The sequence below is a fragment of the Atractosteus spatula genome, chromosome 6, assembly GCF_055471065.1.
Source record: "Atractosteus spatula isolate fAtrSpa1 chromosome 6, fAtrSpa1.hap1, whole genome shotgun sequence".
Classification (NCBI taxonomy): domain Eukaryota; kingdom Metazoa; phylum Chordata; class Actinopteri; order Semionotiformes; family Lepisosteidae; genus Atractosteus; species Atractosteus spatula.
In genome coordinates, this window is record NC_142711.1 from 63883409 (window position 1) to 63904138 (window position 20730).

Sequence of the window (20730 nt, forward strand, 5' to 3'; positions counted from 1 at the left end):
CATTTTTTTTAAAAAGGCAGGCAATAAATTATGAGCAATCCTCTGTAATCTTTCTGAGCAGGAGGAAAAAACACTGCCGTTTTTAAAGCATCTGTGTCTCGAGCTGTCATTGATTAAACGTTAACTGATATACTCCAGTTGGCAATCTTGTTAGAGCTTCCAGTAGCCAAGATAGACAGTTTAGGGCCCCAGCTGATCAATATTGCAGATAAAGATTTCATCCATCAATGAGCTCCCAAAACAAAAGGTGTCCGTTACCTGATTAGGCGAATGGGGAGATTGCTCCCTCCTGCACCGCAGACGCACTGCTGGAAGTTTAAAGTCGATTGTCTACAAATACGGCACATGTAATTACAAACCGAAACAGTTCCGCAGATAATGTGCCTTTGACTTACCTCACGAAGGAGGTTAATCTCTTTGTTTCCGTTCATTTGTGTGGGGCGTATATTTTTATTTTTTCCCGATGGCGTGTCCTGCTGTGCCTCCCGAAGGTGAGCTCGACCTGATGTATACGGATGTCAGCACAAAGGGCCCAAATCAATGCGAAAGTGGCCGCTGCTGTTTAAGCGTATCAATAAATGTTCCTTTATTTTCTCCTGAATGGATAAGTGTCGCAGTTAAAAGTCCAATGGATCTCTTAATTGAAAGTTAATTTTAAATCAATGAGGAGGGTCATTTAAATATTGATCTGCTCTTTCTACTCAAATTGTTTGCGTTTTTCCCCATTCCTTCTTTTTTTGTAACAACTTTGTTGAAATGCAGTCAATAACCCCCAATCAGTGGGTCCTGTAGGCGGCTGACAGTCCCCAACATGCCCATCAGGCCCCATACTGTTTGACGGGACGCAATACAGGCATCAGAAAAGACATAGAAAAAACTCAGATCGGCAGATTTGATCACCAAGATGTTTCTCTTTCATTGACTGGGGGTGAATACTCTGGCTCACGGTGCCGACGAAAAATTCGCTGGCAAAATATCGGGCTTTTAATTTTAGTTAAAGAAATGGCTTCATCCAAACGCAGTTAGAGTTAGGGAAACAATGTAGTTCCTAGGTATTTGTAAGTATGTAGAGCTTTGGAGACATGACATTGATTAGAGATAAGGCAAAGCTGGACGTTTACACAAGCTTCAATTGAAAGCAGGCCGTGCCAAATCTGGATTGGCCGATAACACACTGTTTCTGGTAACGTGTCAGCACAGACATAGAGGGGAGGAACGCTGTCACTGGACCTTTTCCTTAAAAATATTCTTATTTATTTAAAGCACATGTGCGCTGGTACTTCTTGTCAGGATCTATCAGGAGGTACTGCAGCCCACATGACATTGTTTAGACGGTAATGACATGGGTGTTTTTGCATGTTTTTACGAAGTTGGAGGATGTCTTCCATTTTGTTGCCGTCAGTCAGATGTCGTCTGCTCTTTGAGTTGCCGCAAGCAGCCTCCCTTCGTGTTTTTGCTGGCTTTGGAAAAAGACTTACGCTGAGCTGAAGGGATACAAATTTCATGTTGTGAGTTTGGCTTCATGAAGGGAGCAGAGTGAGCCCAGATACTGGCAGATGCATGAACAGTGTTCTCAGGCCTCTGATGATGTACCCCATTTGTTTGAAAAGAAGCAGAAGGAATGTAAATATAAGTTAATGTTAGTTAATGTATCCTGCAACTACAGCAATTCCCATTGAGGAAATATTTTGAAATAATTGAGAGATTTTACTACTGAGGTAGGTAAAAGTAACATTATCAAAGCAGATTTTGCATGTATAATCTCTTTAAAAATAATTCTTTAATATCTCACTTAGTGGAATTTTCTCAAGAATATCAACAGATTCTTGATTTACCAGATAAATGTCCTTAACGTTTATTTAACTAAATATATCGATCTGTAAAGTTGAAGGCAGTGGCGTTCCATTGTTTAACTTGTTTTTTTAAATGATGTCACCCAAGTTTGGGCTGCAGGAAAATTAAGCTCTGTTATTATGATGACACACAGTTGACGGAAAAGTAAAAATATCACTGTAATTATATTTAATTTCCAAATGACAAGCTGTACAGTAAATCCTACAATTAAATGTTTTTAGGCATTTAATCATTTCAGGCTGAAAATAATCAAGAGGGAGCCTTCTCCTGAGCCCAGGGCCTGGCGCTGCGGAGAACCCAAGCAGGCAGCCGGGCGATCAGGCCTGCCGCACAGTGCGAGCCGCTTCCTCCCCTCTCCCTCACTCCTTTTGTGCAGCCCGGCTCCATTTTAAAACCGATCCATTTTAATCTCCTTTCATTGTCCCGATCAGGGGACCCGTGTTGTTGGACGTGGCGTTTGTGGGAGAGAGGTGCAATGGCCATGCTTGCAGGATTAAAAGCGAGCGCTTCAGTGTCTCCGGTTCATATGCATATGGGTTTCACCAGAGCAGACTTTGAGATGTGACAGATAGATCTTATTTGTCTGATAGAGTTGACCAAGGAAATAGAGCTACAGATGGTTACTTCATTAGGTCCTCTCATTGATTGAACCCCGCTGAAGTGATGCAGCAGGCTCCTCCGATAACTGCGGGTAATAGAGCAAAATGAATTCTTATCACAGAGATTGGAAAGGCCATTAACCCTGGCCTCCAGTGCTTTTTAGAAGTCACAGACAGGAAGCTGAGCAGTGACTGGGAAAACTGTTTTCTGTCTAACCACAGGTCACGTTGGAGGACGTGTGTGAAATTTCTACCCCTTGGCTTCTGTGCAGATGAAACGGTTACCCAGGCAGATGTTTATAATCAGCCTTGAATAAATATTGGACAGAGAATAATCAAAAATAGAAAAAAGGACAGGATTCTGTTTAAATTATTTTTTAATACAAAATAAGCCTCTCCATCATGCTTGCTTACAATGTAATTTTCGTTCTAATGCCTTAGGTATTTCAGATAGTATTAATACACTAAAGGAGTCATGAGAAAGGAAGGTTGTGCTGGCTGGTCTGAGACAACCTTTGAGAGTGAATTTAATGGCTTTTGCATTTGTTGGTGAAAGGAAAGTCATTAAACATAAAAGCCCGCTCCTGCTTTCGCTCAAAATGTTAGTTTGTTGCTCGTTGGGAGGCAGAAGTAAACACTTTAATCTCCATTGTGCTGCGTTCAGATAGGAGTTAGAAATGCTGTCTCTAAGTAAGCACATTTAATGTGGGGGCATCACAGAGTGTTCATGGCACTCGCCAGGACTGCCAGTGGAGGAGAAACTCTGCGGTTGCTGCTGCAGTCAAAAGCAACAATAAAAAAGTTTATTTTCTTCACCACTTTTCACCTGGAAGTTTCTGTTTTTTTCATGTGATAATATTATATGTGGTTATGTGGTCTGGGTCGCCAACGCAGTGCTTAGTTCACATACAGTACAGGCCTGATCGGTGGAGCCAGTGGCCTGACCCAGGTTCCAGGATGCCCTCTGTAGCCCTCCGTGCGCCAGGCTGCTGTACACCTCACCTCATTTCTGAGCGAATGGCCGCAAAGCGCACAAAGGGACATTTCTTTTAACACATGTCCTCTGATGCAGGGAAAGTAAGAAAACTGATAGTTAAGCACAAAAAAAGTGACTTTAATGTTGTTTACCTTTCACGAGCAGCTAGCCTTTACTGTAGGAGGAGTTATTTCACTGGTAGATAAATATAATAAAATGATCAAATTTAAGTGTACCTTTGGTTTTACTGGCTCAATTTGCTGTCCTTTTTTTCTCGTTGCTTTTACTTGTGTAATGTGTATTATGTGTATGCTTTTGTACAGCGATTTAAGTGTCTTGAAAACCACCCTGGAAATGTTATTATTATGTATTATATTACTTTGTGTTGTGCGCTTTATAAAAAGTAGCGATGGTGCTTTTTACAGGATAGAAACACCAGAACTTGTTTTAACATGTTTCCTTGTAATACTGGAACAGAAGCCTTCACAATCACAGTTTATTTTGGCACAAGGAAGGAAAGAAAACTGTCATGTTAGATTGACATAGTTAAGTAACTCCAGCAGTAAAATTGATTTATATATAGGACTCTTCATAACTATTACTACAGAGTAAATACATTATAGCTTTATGGCTTGTACTCTTGTGCTTAAACAATATTCCGTCTAAAGTGTTGTTCAAAGACAAAAATGATGCCTCTTTATAATCAATCTCTTGAATTCCACATGGCCCCTATTCCAATGAGACACTTAAACTCCTTAGATATATTTATCAATGACAGAAAACCAGGAACAAAAGCAATCCTGCCTCTACAGTGTACAAGGTGCATATGAAAAATGCAGACCCTTGATAGAGCATAAAGAAATATAGAGTGCAGTTATGTGGCTCCATTCTGTGCTACACTTTGGTAATGTGGCCTGTTCTGCAGACTCTCTTCATTCAGATAAGAGATAATTAACTCCATTAACATATTAAATTACATTTCTGCCTTTTAAATTAACATTAGGTACAGTCTCTGTACCCTCCTGTTGTACAAAGGATGTTTACTGTGGAGAAAAAAAAAGAAATTAAAAAACATTAATGTAAGTCTTAATATTACGTAAACCGACAGCCACCTCTCTGTTTTTATTACTGTGATAATAATGTATGTAATAAAATGGATAAACAAAACATCCCAGCATGTACCCTGTGAGTGTGACAGAATAGTTTCTGTAGAAATTGGTTACATTTTGTTCACTTTTAGTATTAACATTACAGACCTAATATATTGCTATCCTGCCTGTAATTTGTATTTATATCTTAATGCCTTTTGTAAGAATCACAATTAAATTAAAATTAAAATGTATCTAATTTGTCTGGTCTCCCCTTAAAAAAATTAAAATTATAACTCTACAGCAGAGAAGCTGTAGCTACTGCTAGTATGAAAGATCTGCTATTGTTTACAGAAAACCTATCTAAGCAAAGCTTGTGATAGCTGTAAATTTAATTAGGATATGTTCCTGCCGGCAGGAAGAAATCATTTGTTAATCACCAGACTGATACAATGCTGACATGCATGAAAAACAAAAATATTACAGCATTTTCTGTATTTTAGAAGCTTCAACAAACTTACTATTTAGTGTTTTTTTTGTAGTGAAATTTGTATTAGGAAAAATGTAACAATCCTTTACTAAGGCTATTCTTGGAATTAGGATTTCACAATATGAGTGGCCCGAGGAACATTTTCACTAATAATCCCACATGCTTATAGCTGTATAATATAGGTTAATGCTAAGGTACTTGGACATCTCCCCGGCAATCCCTGCTGAAAATTAATATGCAGAATATGGTTGTGTGTAGCTGCTTTAGTGTCTGTCCTGCTTCCAGGCTCAGCTGTGCCTGCGTCTCAGGGCTGATGTTTAGTATTTTAGATATGGTACATTAACAGCATCTGGTTAAAATCGAAATGCTTGTAAAATACGCTGAAATATGGAAAAGGAGGGAGAGAAAAAAAAACGGGGTAAAGGGCTCAGAAAGTCAACAAAGGTTATTATCCTGAAGGTATTACAACTGGCCCTTAACTAAATGCAGCACAGGGTAGAGTTTCAAAGATTCTTTTAAATCAGACAATAAAATTAAAAACACAAGGGTAAAGAACGGAACCTCATGGAAAGCAGAATCTAACAGCTTAAAGTCAGAAAACGTGGAACTGGGGCTTGAAAACAAGGTGAGCTGTTTCACACCTGAGCTACCTCTGTTATAGAAACAAAAGCTGTGGCCTCTCCAGGCTGTCCTTGTAACCTTGCTGGAGTAGTTTGAGAGTGAATTCGATTGTTACTAGTTACTTCATTAATAAGAAGCTGCTGGAGAACTCTGTATTTTTTTCGGTGTAATGGACCACATTACAGACCTATATTACAAAACTGGAGTGAAAGTGTGTTTGCGTAAGTGTTTTTTAATGTATACAACAGTTTCATTTGCTAATATGTTTCACCCGTAATGTGCAATGGGTCAGTCTTTTACTGGACAGTTAATGACCAGCTGTAGAAGTTACTGTACCCATGAGGAACATCGAAGAAGCTCAGCCCCACAGATTGTCTTTAGCTGGTCACTAAAGAACAAGCCTGTTTTTTTTAGTGGAAATGGAGTCAAGACACATGTGTGCATGAAAGAAAGAATGCAAAAACCATTCTGAAAAAGAGAAAAACTGCGCCCAAAAAGAGTGGTGGGTTTATACGGGAGACTGCTTATTATGATTTCTGCCTCTCTGTGTGTGCCATTTGTTTTGGTTCCGAACGTGCATTTGTATGTGATTAAAACCTCCGCAGAAACTTTTATGCATCCCAGGAGGGTCTCAATAATAAACAGCTTTCACCTTCCCCGCTCTGAAAGTGAGCCTGTTCTGCTTTAAGGTTCTGTCTGTTTGCCTGGTGACATCAAAGGGAGCACCGGTGGGCTGAGGAGAGGGACAGTTTGACCTCAAAGGGTTATTAGTTTGTGGCTTGGTAGAGGCCTGTAAAGTTACGTACCCCGTACTGCTGTTAGCGATTAAGCTGATGGGTAAAGTCTATACCGCAATCTCTCCCCGCTGCTGACACAGAGCCTTTCTTCGCATTCAGATTACTCAAACTGTTGCCAGGGTCAGGCCGAGGTCAGACACCATGATGATGTATAGGAAAGCATGTCTGGGAATTTCTCGCGCTCTTGAAACGCATACCAGAAAAGCAGCAGAACACCCTACCCCAAAAAAAAAATCGTCTGATGAGACCCAGATGATAGCTGCTCTTTTTTACTACCTTCAGAATTTGCCTCTTTCTTTTGCTTGACGCTCCATGTTTTATTAATGCATTCCACGATAGCCTTAAAAATTTAATGTCCCCTGGAGGTAGAGACGCTCGGTAGCACTTTGACACTTCGCTTCCCTGCCAAGGGGAATGGGTCAGTGAATCCGGCTGGCGGAACAATGCGCAGATTCCCGAGGATGGGGCGGCGGGGGTGGGGGGAGGGGGCCGGAGAGAGGAAGAAAGGAGAGGGAGAGGGTGTGGGCAGGGTGCTGCCCTGGGCCCGCGGGCCTGACCCTGAGGGTGAGCCCCATGTGTGTGCACATGGCATGAACCCAGCCCAGTCTGGTCATGATCACAGGCTCCCAGCAGCCCGAGCAGCGCTCCCCTGCCACCTCTACAAGCACTGTGACAGGGGAGCCGGCCTCCCCTCTCCTCTGATTCACCATCAGGAGCGGCAGGGCTTAAGAAACACAGCGGCCGCGTGCACCCCCACACCCCCCTTTACATTTCTCAGATGATGCGGGATGGGGGAAGGGAGGGTGCAGAGCGGCAGCTTTTTTTTTGTGAACGTGACCTTCATGCTTTTCATGTGCGTCTCCTGGCTGTTTCACAGTGCGCTGGGGGTAGAGCGACAAATGCCCCCTTTCCTAGTTCGTATCCCTTGAATTTGGTTTCCCCTGTGTGTGTCTGAGGAGGGCAGTCTGCCGGTGCCCAGGGCAGCTCCCTCTCCGCCAGCGTACCTTCGTCGCGAGACAAATTAGAATATGCCGTCACCGCACAAACGCCAACATTTTTGCACGCAGCTGCTACCTACGACGGGATATTTCATCGTGTTGTCGGAATATTATTAATAAAACATCAGACGCAGAGTGTGCCACAATTTCTCCTCTCAATCATTCTCAGCATCTGCAATGAAAATTTTATGCTACGTATAATTTCCGCTTAATGTGTTGCACTTAACATGCTGGCAGCGGTCCTGCGCGTGGAGTCTGAAAGGGTTAATTATATCATGTTCTGTGAGCACGACTGCTGCTTACCAAACAATGACTTGAGTGATTGTATGCAAATGTGCTGGTGACCTTTTTGCCACCTCGTGGTCAATATATATGGTTATTAAGGCTTTATAAAATTGATGAGCACAGCGCTTTGAACGCCATTTTCTCTCCATTCTCTAATTTATTTAATTCCTGCCAGGTCCCTACAAATATGACTTTTATTTTTGCACTGCAGTCGAACCAGCGTGTGGTGCTGGGGGAGTTGTGAGCCTGGTTATCTGGCATTACTCAGACTGCTAAAAATTCATTAAAATGTGACATCAGCGCAGTAAGAGACAAATGATCTCAGGATGAAAGGGAACAGTGGGCCTTTCACGGATTAGTGCTGCACAGCCCCAGCCTAGCAGCTAACAGCATAAACAGATTAATCCACTCGCAGCATAGCTAAGATACACAGAATTATTAAACAAGGGCCGAGCCACCGCAAAGATTTCCATGTAATCTGCCTAGTGCGAACAATCTGGAGAGGTGTGTGACGGAGATACCCAACGAGAGTTCTGCTCGTTCTCACAGAGAGCGCCCCCTGTCGGCCAGAACGCCTTTCTCCCCCCCCTCCTGCTCACTTTCCAGGCTCAGAGCAACACTTTGCCTTTATGGCGTAGCTACCGCTGGTTTTAATTGAAACCGTGTAATTATACGTGCACATCTGACATGAACTGGGGCGCCCACGCAGCGGGCCCTGCCGGGCGGGGAGCACTCTCGGCGGCCCGTTGTTCCTAACCCTCCGGGAGGCTTCCGGGCCGAGCGCCAGCCACTCACCCTGCCCCGTGTGCTCACTTGCAGAGGAGCCAGGCGAGGAGCCCGAAGGAGCGTTCAAGCTGGGAGGCGTGGCTGCGGCCGAGGAGAGGGACCCGGCCGAGAGGGACGGCAAGGAAGGCAGGAAGACGGAGAAAGAGTCCAGTAAGAGCCCCCCCCCCATCCCCGTCTTCCTCTCCCCTTTTGTCTCGACTCTCCTGGCCACTCTCGCTAATGACCACTGCATGTGTATGCTGCCTGGGATTTTTATCACTAGCCTCCCATTGACCTATTTTTAATCATAACCATCTGACAGGATAGACGCGGATAAGTTGAAGAATATTACGGAATGACCAGTGAGATTATTTTTTAATCAAATCAGTTTGCGTGCTTGTAATTTTTTAAGCTCCTTTCATTAATCTTTGCTGTACTTGCGATTCCTCTGATGACATATTAATTTGGCGTAAGCGTGGGATTAGATCCCACTCCTGTGTATCCTTTTCTGAAAACACCATGGCAGTGCACCCTTGTAACCCTCAAATGATTTTTTTCCTTTCCTTTCACCTGCTAAGAAGCTATAGCGGCAGAGCACATTCTCCTTAATGTTGGGAAATGTAAAGCCTGCATATATTTGTAAATGTTAACGCATTAACAAAGGCGACAATCTATAAAAACAAAACTCTGTGCAGCTCGGAAAGCGCCCCCTGAGCTAGCATCTGGTGTAGATACCTCAGGCTTTGTTGTATTTGATTTGGCAAATAGAAATTCATACATGCTTTTTTATGTATGAGATGGAAATCTATGGTCGAAATGAATATTACATTGGATCTTTTTACTGCACGCTATACCTAGCTACATTATGTTGGACTCAATGAAGCAGAAGGAATGCTGAAACAGGTTGGAGCCTATTAGTTTAGGTAGTCATCTATCTTTTAACCATATCTGCATGACAGGAACATCTGAAGGAGCTGCTGCTTCAATGCATTTGCACATTGTGTTACAGAAAACATCGTTTAATATTGAAGGAGGGATACAAATCTTGGTTCAAGTTAAATTAATGTCTTGCATTCAGAAAGAAAAGCTCCCCACGATTTTTATAATTTTCCTCGGTCCTGTTGTTTCTTTTGCCCTTTAAACAATATCATAGGTTGTGTGTTGACACCCAGCATACAGTAGGTGTGTATTTATATATGAACACATGTGAAGACACACGTATAGAAATTGTTTCATGACCGCTGCCATCCAGAGTCTACAGATTTCATTGCTATCTGTCTGGATTCTATTTTGTTTTTATTTTTTGTAAATGACTATTTTAGCCGTGGGCTCTTCTATTACGTATTACAGCATATATAAAAAAATAGATGGAGTTTTCCACTTTCTAACAAAAAATATTTAAAAATCCCTCATTATAAGTGTATCTATATCTCTAATAAAGGAGGTTGTGGAAGAAAAAGATGGTGGAACAGAAAAGGTTACAATAAGAGTTTTAGCAGTTTGACTGATGCATCTTAAATTCATCTTCAAACTAAATGCTTAAAATTGAGGGTGTTTTTCTTGGAGCTCTGGCAACCAATAGCTCATTTACATTGTCATTTTAATCTAGTGTCATTTTAGATTAATTTTAATCCAAATTACATTTTGCATGCAAATTTATTAATCTGGATAAATTCCAGATTAGTTTGTGCACTTCATAGAGATGTAACATGTCAGTACCATGGCTTAAGGGAGTACATTTTTTAATAACAGTAAACACAAGCAAAGAAAATTAAACTTCATTCATTTCTGCAATGAAAATTATCAGAAGACTCAACTTAAATTAGCAGGGATACTGCCATTGTTCCTACAGACCCATTCTGCTTGCTAATTTCTTGTATAATTTAAATAAAACAGATAACTAAAATGAAATGCATGCAAACTAGATCAAATGCTGAATATTTAAATCACAGCTTTCAAAATAAAAATAGTGTGCATGTGTCCATAATCCTCAGATTAAAATTTACATAAAATGGTTTCTTTTTGTCTTAATAATTAGATCAAATAAAATACTTCAGCTGTTCTCTTATTTAAGTATTAAAAATAAAATGTGTAAAACATCATATAAGTGTTTCAGGTTTATACATGAATGAAATCAAAGTTATGACCAGCATGGAGCCATGTTGGTGTTACTCTCGAGAGGAATTATAGTGATTCTAGCTTACTGGTTCTTCACAGTGGAAGGTTTTAAATGTGACATTCAGGTGTTATCAGCTGAACTGCAGGGCAAACTAATGCTTAACCCAAACCACTGTCTCTGTAAATCACAAAAGTTACATGAAGTGTTACTGGGGAACAAGCTTATTTATAGCTGTATAGCCTTAACCATACTGTGAAGACAGTAGTGGAGTAAATTAAATAATAAATTTAACCTGCCTTCTCCTCAAGCACTTCTGTTAAATGGATATTTTTTCTCCTCCACCTGTATTATGAAAAATAAGTCTTTATCTTAAAAACAACAAAAAAGTCTGTTTTAATCTGGCTTGTGTTTTTTTACTTCTGCTATTCATTGTAATGCTGTACATTACCACAGCTCAGGAAACAACAGCCGTCTCAGGAAAGTATTTTGTGCAGTTCTCTGGACAGCCATGCCAGCACTGACGCTGGGCACAATGCCCTGCCGTTTTAACAGCAGACCTGCCACGAGAATTTAGTTGTCAGGTTTTCCCACAGTGGGGCTGCACCCATGCTGTGTCAGTGGTTGTGTATGACCATGACGCGCAAGGCTGAGCTACAGTGTAATGACGTGTTTGAGTCAGCCCTAGACTGGCCTGGGTGTTACCGTGGTGTATTTTTAAAACACGGCTGCTGTATGCAAGTATATTAGGACACAGTGTTGTAAACAGTGTATACGGAAAACTGATTGCTAAACACAGTAAAAATAAAGTACTGTGCAAATGTTCTTAACAGCTAGGAGTTCGAAGTAAAAGAAGTCAGTCAGTGGAAGATGGGAAGATTGAATATTTGGTTAAAATAATGCCGCTAGTGTTTGAAACCCGACATCAAGCACTCTTCAGATTTTATAATTTCACTGACAGTTGTAAATAAAGATGGGTGATTTGGCTGTTGGTCTCATCCTTGCAAGGCAAACAGATAGAATGTCATAAATCACCTTTTGATTTATCTAATCAACCAAGAACCAGCTTCTCAAAGGCATTTGTCATTCGGAGAAGAAAGGTGTCACAATTATTTTATCTATTGCTTCATTGCTATAAATTGTATTTCGGGTCAAAGGAAAAAAAGAGAAGTCATGATGAAATGTAAAGCACTGCTTTAAATGAAAAATGTAAAAAAATAAGCCAGCGTTAGGGTTTACCACAGCTTATATTTATTTCTTCAAGTACCATAATTATAAAAAAACGAGAAAATCTTAGTGAAAATATTGAGGTTCTTTAAACTGAAATATTATTTTAATTGACAAACTGCATTGTTGGGAGAGAAAGACCTACATGTATATAATGAATATTACAGTATGTGTCGTACACACACATACTATTTACACATTCTTAAAACAAGTATTTGTTTCTAAGCTCTTGGTGCTGTTAATCAATCATGTATTTTGTAGAGGAAGATGTGAGTTTAGCTCATTAAAAATGCGAGTTCTTGGGATGGGTTAATCTAGAAATAAGTACAAGACGTTCCCTATTGTATTTCATATTTGGAAAAAGTAAGGTTGGTAATCTTATTTTCCCTCCTGTCTGTTGGGGTCTGTTCTTTATGCAAGTCTTGTGCTTGACTGAAAAGAAATCTTAAAGGTGAATCTTCATGTACAGCATGCAGTCTGATTAGCCCTGGACTATATATTTACATTGAACCTGATAGCAATCAATAGCTCGACTTCATTGCATTGTGAAATGTATTTGCACCCAGTTGTCCAGTGATCACATCCTCACCCTGGAAATAATTTAGTTGCAAATTGACTGGAAGATGGTGAAAATTGAAAGTTAAAATTAGAAGTACTCATAATAAACAGCAGGAAAAAAAAGGTCAGATGATGCTGGTCTGTGATGAGATTGGAGCGTCTGGTAAATGAGGTTTTCTGTTTGTCATGCGACATGTCTTTCCAGTATTCAAGCCTGTATAAAAGATTATGGCACAATTCTCAGTCTCAGAACATTCTCTGGCTGGCAATTTGTCTAAGACGTACATTTTTTTTTCTTTCAGTCACTCGATGGGCTGTTTTTTTTAATACAGTATTTGTTGGGGGGGAAATTCACCACCAGAAAATACTTACATTTCTAAACAAAGAGAGCGTGCATGTACCGTGGATTGCTTTTATGGGATTGTGGAAAACAATTGTATAATTAATTATTTAAAATAGCCCTTCAAAACCCTAATAACAGTACAGATAATTCCAGCTCTTCTCAGGAGAGTCCAGGTTCCCCAGACTGAGATACAGACATTGTCCTGAGTGCCCAGGTATAACTAAGGCACAGTGGCTGAGCACCCCTTGTATCTCAGAAGCTGCAGGACCGGATAAATTGCACTGGCTAAGGCTGGACAGACTGTCTGTATCTCAGGATGAGGGTAATGAAAGATTTATCACCGTGTGCAGCATTTGCTAAATACAAGTAGGAGCTGGTGTTTAGAATTGAGCGCAGTTGTAATAATGGAACATCGCTGTCCCCCAGTGTACAAGGCATGGGTATTTAGTGTAATATTCAAGAAGGTCATTCAGCATGCACAGACATGAATCTCTAATGAAATACATTTTTTACATTGAATCAGATTCACAGCGTGTTGTGTCAGCTATGGAAATGCAAGGAAAGTGCAATTTTGTCCTCCTTCTTTAGAGCATCTTTCAGATTTTTCTAAGAAAAGCAAAAAGAATCTTTTCAGGCTGCCCACACAGTAAAGCTTTTAATTCTCCATAATATAAGTCACTGTAAAAACCATAAAGCTGCATTTACAGTATATTTCTTTGATTACTGAATAACATCTTAAAATCGTGTAGAAATATCCAATGTTTTTTTTGTTACCTTGTCATTTTTTAATTCTGATAATTTTATAGTACAAGGTGTCATGATCCAGACTTTTTCTAGTCAGGGAACGTTATTGATTAACCTCTCAAGGTAACATAAGGTTATCTAAACAAGGGGAGAGCACATTACTAGATTAATTTGATAATGTCTGCCTAGATTAGTTATCAATGCATTGTAGTCCTTAAAATTCAAGCATTCAGTATCTGTTTTAGCATCTTATTCACTCCCTAAATCTTTTTTTTCCAGTTTTTTCCCATATTTCTTTGGAACTGAAGCTTAGTGTGAAAGACAATGCTGCAACAAAGCTTTTTCACATGTCTGGTTTTGGAGTAAAAGATTGTAAAAGGCACGCTGAGCTAAAGGTGCCGTGTGTTGCTTGTCCGCAGGGGTTAATGCACTCGGTAAAGACGCTCCTGGGGCTGCTGCGTTAGGCAAGCGGGCTCTGCAGGAGAATGAACATGACAGCGGGCCCAAGCGGCCCAGGTCAGCCGAGGAGAGCAAGACCAGCAATGACCAGGTAACAGTATACAAAGAAACACTGTGCCATCAGCTGTGTTCGGATATAAAACCTTATAAAGTTATCCCTCGCCCTCCACCTCTGATGTTTTCATTAGACGAGTTTTAAAATTAAATTATGAAGTGTTTGACTAGCTTGTGGTGCGGGACTGTGGGTGATCCAGGTCTTAGTAATTTCTGAAATGGATTACATTAAGTGAGGCGAGGAGAAGCTCCAATCTAAAAAGTACTCCTTTTAATGAGGGTGAGACTGAGACTATTAAGTTAGGTACTTTGTAATTTATAATCTCCTCATTGGAAATTCCAGTCAATGATTTTTTTAAAATAAATTGTAGTAATTAAGGACATCCTTAGGAATGATCAACTATCGTTTTTTAAAATCAGTTTCATTTTTTTTGCAGAGAATATGCATTACACATTACCTAGAGAGGAAATTGATTTTAATAGGTAAACTGCATTTTTCCCAAGCAACTGATTTGCGGGACAGGAGAGCAGCTGTTGTTTTGGGGTTTGGGATGCTGCACTGCTGCACGAGTGAGCCTCCGCTGCAGCGTGATGAATGGCCCGTGTCTCCCCAGGTCTACCAGTGCCCGTACTGTAATTACAGTAACAAGGACACGAACAGGATCCAGATGCACGTCATGTCCCAGCATTCCATGCAGCCCGTTATCTGCTGCCCCCTCTGCCAAGACGTCCTCAGCAACAAGATCCATCTTCAGCTCCACCTGACGCACCTCCACAGTGTGTCCCCCGACTGCGTGGAGAAGCTGCTCTCCACCGTAAGCACGCAGCCGGAGGTCAACCGAGCAGGAAACACCTGCTTTAGAAGCTGGCAGAATATACTGTAGATGTGAAAAGAATAACGGGCGGGGGGGTGGGGGGTGCGAGCACTGCCCCCTCACAGCTCCTGGGGCGTGGGATGGATTCCAGCTGGGAAAGCCTTGTGTGGAGATGTTGCCTGGTCTCCTGTGTTCGTGTGGCACGCGGGCTGGGGGGATAGCAGTCTCTACATTGTCCCTCGTCTTTCACGTGTCTGTGTGTGGTGAGGGACTGGCATCCCATTCCCGATGCTGTGTCTCCCCTCTCCCTCTGCTTCCAATGGCTTCTGGGACAGGCTCATACATATATCCCTCTATATAGGCTGTTGAAAAACTATAATCTGTTCTCCAACACTTTTTCTCTGGATTGCACAATCCCACCAGTTAGAACACAGCTCTGTCTGTGTTCTTAATTTTTATGTCGAATACATGTTGCTTTTACACACAGATATAAATGCACTTTTCAGTTTGATTTTACCCACGTATTTTTTATATATAATCTTTTTATATAATTAAATGTATTACATTTTATAAACTGGTGTTGGACTGATGTGTATTTCTGCGGGGGGGGTTTTTTCGGAAAGGTATCCGGACCAGATGTTATGATGCCCAGTAACATGCTGCTGCCCACGAACTCACAAGACAAACTCCAGTGTCAGGTGGACGTGGCTTCAGCTGCTACACAGGAGGCGCCTGGAAAGCCTTCAGGTAGATGCCGCTTTTTTAAATTCCGACTTCAGGATATTTTCCATCGTTTTCCTCCCACGTGCAGGGAGCTTCTGTTTGAGTGCCAGCAGAAGTTGTAAATATGTGGTGCGCCGTATGTTTCAGGATCCTGCACTAAATCTTCCTTCCCCCCCCCCCTTCTGCCTCTTTGTCCTCCTCCCTTCGTGCAGGCGACAGTTCCGGCGAGGAGAAGGGCCCTGTGGCACAAGACAAGGGCGAGCAGGAGCTCCAGCCCGACAGGCCCCGGCCTCCAGAGGAGGCCTCCGAAGCAGCGGACTGGAAGAAGAGCGGCGGGGGCCGGGAGGCCAGAACCCCGGACCCCCTGCAGGAGCACCTGGGCGAGCTGCAGAAACGGCAGCCGCTGTCTGTCTCCGACCGCCACGTCTACAAGTACCGCTGCAGCCACTGCAGCCTGGCGTTCAAGACTATGCAGAAGCTTCAGATCCATTCCCAGTACCACGCCATCCGCGCCGCCACCATGTGCAGCCTGTGCCAGCGCAGCTTCCGCTCGTTCCTGGCCCTGAAGAAGCACCTGGAGAACGGGCACCCGGAGCTGAGCGAAGCGGAGGTCCACCAGCTCTGCGGGAGCCTGAGCCTGAACGGGGACTTCAGCCCCGAGTGCGAGGCCCGGGCCCTGGAGGAGGTGCAGGCCCTGGAGCAGGAGCTGGACAAGGACGACGACTTGGACCAGGAGGGCAAGGCCAGCCCCGCCGGGAGCGACAGCAGCTCCCTCCCGGATGAGATGGGTTCCGAACCAAAGCGGACTTTGCCTTTCAGGAAGGGCCCGAACTTCACGATGGAAAAGTTTTTAGACCCTTCCCGTCCGTACAAGTGCACAGTGTGCAAGGAGTCTTTCACTCAGAAGAACATCCTCTTGGTTCATTACAATTCAGTCTCGCATTTACACAAGCTGAAGAAAGTTTTGCAGGAGGCTTCCAGCCCAGTTCCACAGGAGACCAACAACAGCATAGATAACAAACCGTACAAATGCAATATTTGTAATGTTGCTTACAGCCAAAGTTCAACCCTGGAGATCCACATGAGGTCTGTGCTTCACCAGACAAAAGCCAGAACTGCCAAATTGGAAACTAGCAGTAGCTCAGCCAGCGGAAATACTGCTAATAGCCCTGTTTCAGTGAGTCAAGGAAATGTTGATTCTGCAAGCTTACCAGCGTCAGCTAACAAAGAAAACCACGTAGATGCCAAAGAAATTAGCAAAAAGCAAGCTCCTGATCCCATTTCTGTCCAGCCCACTCATCAGCCACCCCAGTCACCAGCACAGCTTCAGATGCAGCTGCAGCATGAGCTACAACAGCAGGCCGCGTTCTTTCAGCCACAGTTCCTGAACCCTGCGTTCCTGCCTCACTTTCCAATGACCCCTGAGGCGCTATTGCAGTTCCAACAGCCCCAGTTTATCTTTCCTTTCTACGTCCCAGGCACTGAGTTTAATCTCAGTCCAGAGTTGGCTTTGCACTCAGCGTTTGGGATGCCTGGGATGACGGGATCATTGCTGGAAGACCTGAAACAGCAGATGCAACAACAGCATCAGGCAGGACAGCAACAGCTTCAGCTCCTGCAGCAGCAGGCTCAGCAGCAGCAGTCTTCGCAGTCACAGATGCAGCAGCAGAAACCACAGCAGCAAGCTACGAAGTCTGCTAAGGTGGAGCAGATCAACACAGCTATAGCTGACAGTCAGATGTCCAAGGAGGCTGAAGAGCTGTTTGAGAAACACGAGAGCAAAGCCAAGCAGGAATACCCTTCTGACATTGAAAGCATGAAAGAAAACAAAGAGGCCAAAAAACTGAAGCTCCAAGAGCCGCTCATCCCACCCCCACGCATTGTGTCAGGCGCAAGGGGAAACGCAGCGAAGGCCTTGCTGGAGAACTTTGGCTTTGAGCTGGTTATCCAGTACAATGAAAACAGGCAGAAGAGCCAAAAGAAAAGCAGAACCGGGGAGGATGAGATCATGGATAAACTGGAATGCGGCATGTGTGGAAAGCTCTTCTCCAACATCCTCATCCTGAAGAGCCACCAAGAGCACGTCCACGGACAGTTTTTCCCGTATGGACAGCTGGAGAAGTTCGCACAGCAGTACAGGGAGGCTTACGACAAACTGTATCCCATTTCTCCGTCATCTCCCGAAACTCCTCCGCCACCTCCACCCCCGCCTCCTCCGCCCCCTCCGCCTCCCCAGGCTTCAGGAGCAGGGAAGGTGCAGGCTCCAACCCCAACGCCACTGCAAGCCCCCCCTCCCCCTGCCCCGCCCCCGCCTCCTCCACCGCCTCCTGTGGCCCCTCAAGTCCAGCTGCCCGTGTCCCTGGACCTGCCCCTCTTTCCTCCTCTGATGATGCAGTCTGTGCAGCACCCAGCCTTGCCGCCCCAGCTTGCCCTCCAGCTCCCGTCGATGGACACGCTGTCGGCCGACCTCACGCAGCTTTGTCAGCAGCAGCTGGGTCTGGATCCCAACTTCCTCCGGCATTCGCAGTTCAAGCGCCCCCGTACCCGCATCACTGACGACCAGCTGAAAATCCTGCGCACTTACTTCGACATCAATAATTCGCCCAACGAGGAGCAGATCCAAGAGATGGCAGAGAAATCCGGCCTCCCACAGAAAGTTATCAAGCACTGGTTTCGCAATACCCTTTTTAAAGAGAGGCAGCGGAGCAAAGACTCTCCCTATAACTTTAGCATTCCTCCTATCACCACGTTGGAAGACATCCGGCTTGAATCACAGTTCAGTGCGTTGGAGTATTACAAAACAGATCCAAGCCACAATAAGAGGTCTTCTAGGACACGGTTCACTGATTACCAGCTGAGAGTCCTTCAAGATTTTTTCGACACCAACGCTTACCCTAAAGATGATGAAATAGAGCAGCTCTCCACGGTTCTCAACCTGCCAACTCGCGTAATTGTTGTGTGGTTCCAAAATGCCCGTCAGAAGGCTCGCAAGAGCTATGAGAACCAGTCTGATGCTGTTAAGGACAGCGAGAAGAAGGAGCTGACCAATGAGCGTTACATTCGGACCAACAACATGCAGTATCAGTGTAAGAAGTGCAGTGTGGTGTTCCCACGCATTTTTGACCTAATTACTCACCAGAAAAAGCAGTGTTACAAAGATGAAGACGATGACGGCCAAGATGACAGTCAGGCAGAGGATTTTATGGATAACAGTGACCAGATGCTGCCAAAGCATGTGTCAGGGCTGTTCGATACAACCAAACCTTCCTTAGGAACAGCAACAAGCTCTGGATCAAGTACTCCTTTAATGCCTTCACCCAAACCCGACATGGGTAAAACCTCTCCCAAGCCCGACTTTCCAACAGACAAACCAAAGCAAGCTGAGGCTTTTCCTCCCCAAGTGTCAAAGGCTGTACCTTTGTCTGAGCCACAGCCCACCCAGCCTTCAACACCTCAACCCCAACAGCAAAAATCCCAGCCACAAATTGTCCGGCCTCACTCGCAACCCCAGACAGCAGTCCCATCTAGCCCTCTTTCTATTGCCATCACCTCCTTGACGAACAGTCTACCTCCTCAAATGTTACAATACCAATGTGACCAGTGTAAAATTGCCTTCCCAACTGTGGAGCTTTGGCAGGAGCACCAGCATATGCATTTCCTGGCAGCCCAGAACCAATTTCTTCATTCGCAGTTCTTGGAAAGACCTGTGGACATGCCCTACATGATCTTTGATCCTAACAACCCCCTCATGACTGGACAGCTGCTCTCCGGAGCCCTTTCACAAATTCCAACACAGAACAGCTCAGCACTATCCACACCTCCTGGTGCCAGTTCCAGTTCCCTGAAGCGCAAACTGGAGGAAAAAGAAGAAAGCAGTTCCAATGAAAAAGATGGTGGGAACAGTGGCGAAGATCAGCATAGGGACAAACGACTTAGGACCACCATCACTCCAGAGCAGCTGGAGATTCTGTATGAGAAATACCTGCTTGATTCTAATCCAACTCGAAAAATGCTGGATCACATCGCTCGGGAAGTAGGTCTGAAGAAAAGGGTGGTGCAGGTCTGGTTTCAGAACACACGAGCGAGAGAGAGGAAAGGACAGTTTCGTGCAGTAGGGCCCGCCCAGTCCCATAAAAAATGCCCTTTCTGCAGAGCTCTCTTCAAGGCCAAGTCAGCTCTTGAAAGCCACGTGCGCTCCAGACACTGGCACGAGGCCAAACAAGCGGGCTACAGCCTGCCGCCGAGCCCTATGATGGGAGTGGAAGATGGAGGGGAAAGCCCTTCTAAATACAGCTGTTTTGAATACCCACCGATGCTCATAAACAAGGTGGAAATGACTGAATATGAGTCTCCCGCGGCAGCTTCGACACCAAGTAAACAGTTGGAGATGCCGATAAAAAACTTCTTGGGCCCTTCATCCTTAAAGGCAGAAAACAGCGATGATATGGAGGGCCTCAACATGAATTCTGCAGATGTCTCCTATGATCAAAACAAGACTGATTTTGATGAAACGTCGTCCATTAATACAGCTATAAGTGACGCAACAACTGGAGATGAGGGAAACAATGAGGTTGAAAGCATAACGGGCAGTGCCTGTGAAACGAAGCCTGCACTGTCTCCAAATGATTCCAAAACCCACTGTGGCGCAGAAGCCAAAAGCAATCCCACATCCAACTCGGACTCTTACGAGGAACGGTTTCCTTTCGCCCTGGTGAGTCCATCCTTGAGTTTCTCCGGGAAAGACAGTGAGCAGCACTACAACATGCGAGATGACGAGCAAGATGAGAATGCAGATCAAAGTGAAAACTCCAGCTTAGCTGATCCCAGCTCGCCAAGTCCCTTTGGGAGCAGCAACCCTTTCAGATCGGCGAAGTGCAGTGGAGAGAGGCCAGGGCACAAACGCTTTAGGACTCAGATGAGTAACCTGCAGCTGAAAGTCCTTAAAGCTTGCTTCAGCGATTACAGGACACCGACGATGCAGGAGTGCGAGATGCTTGGCAACGAGATTGGGCTTCCTAAGCGCGTTGTCCAGGTTTGGTTCCAAAATGCTCGGGCGAAAGAAAAGAAATTCAAGATTAACATTGGAAAGCCATTCATGATAAGTCAGGGCGGGCCAGACGGACCAAAAAGTGAGTGCAGTTTGTGTGGTGTGAAGTACACTGCCCGACTCTCTATACGAGATCACATCTTCTCCAAGCAGCACATCACAAAGGTGGAA

At 44.0% G+C, this 20730-nt stretch overlaps 1 protein-coding gene across 1 annotated transcript in view; it reads left to right on the forward strand.

Moving 5' to 3' along the window:
• zfhx4 (zinc finger homeobox 4) overlaps positions 1-20730 on the forward strand; it is an 80115-nt gene that overhangs the window by 54512 nt on the left and 4873 nt on the right. The window contains exons 5-9 of the mRNA XM_088919243.1: positions 8528-8644; positions 13881-14011; positions 14589-14789; positions 15413-15536; positions 15725-20730. The exon at positions 15725-20730 is cut by the window's right edge and continues 271 nt beyond it. Coding sequence (XP_088775369.1) covers positions 8528-8644; positions 13881-14011; positions 14589-14789; positions 15413-15536; positions 15725-20730 — 5579 coding nt within the window. The remainder of the gene's footprint in view (positions 1-8527; positions 8645-13880; positions 14012-14588; positions 14790-15412; positions 15537-15724) is intronic.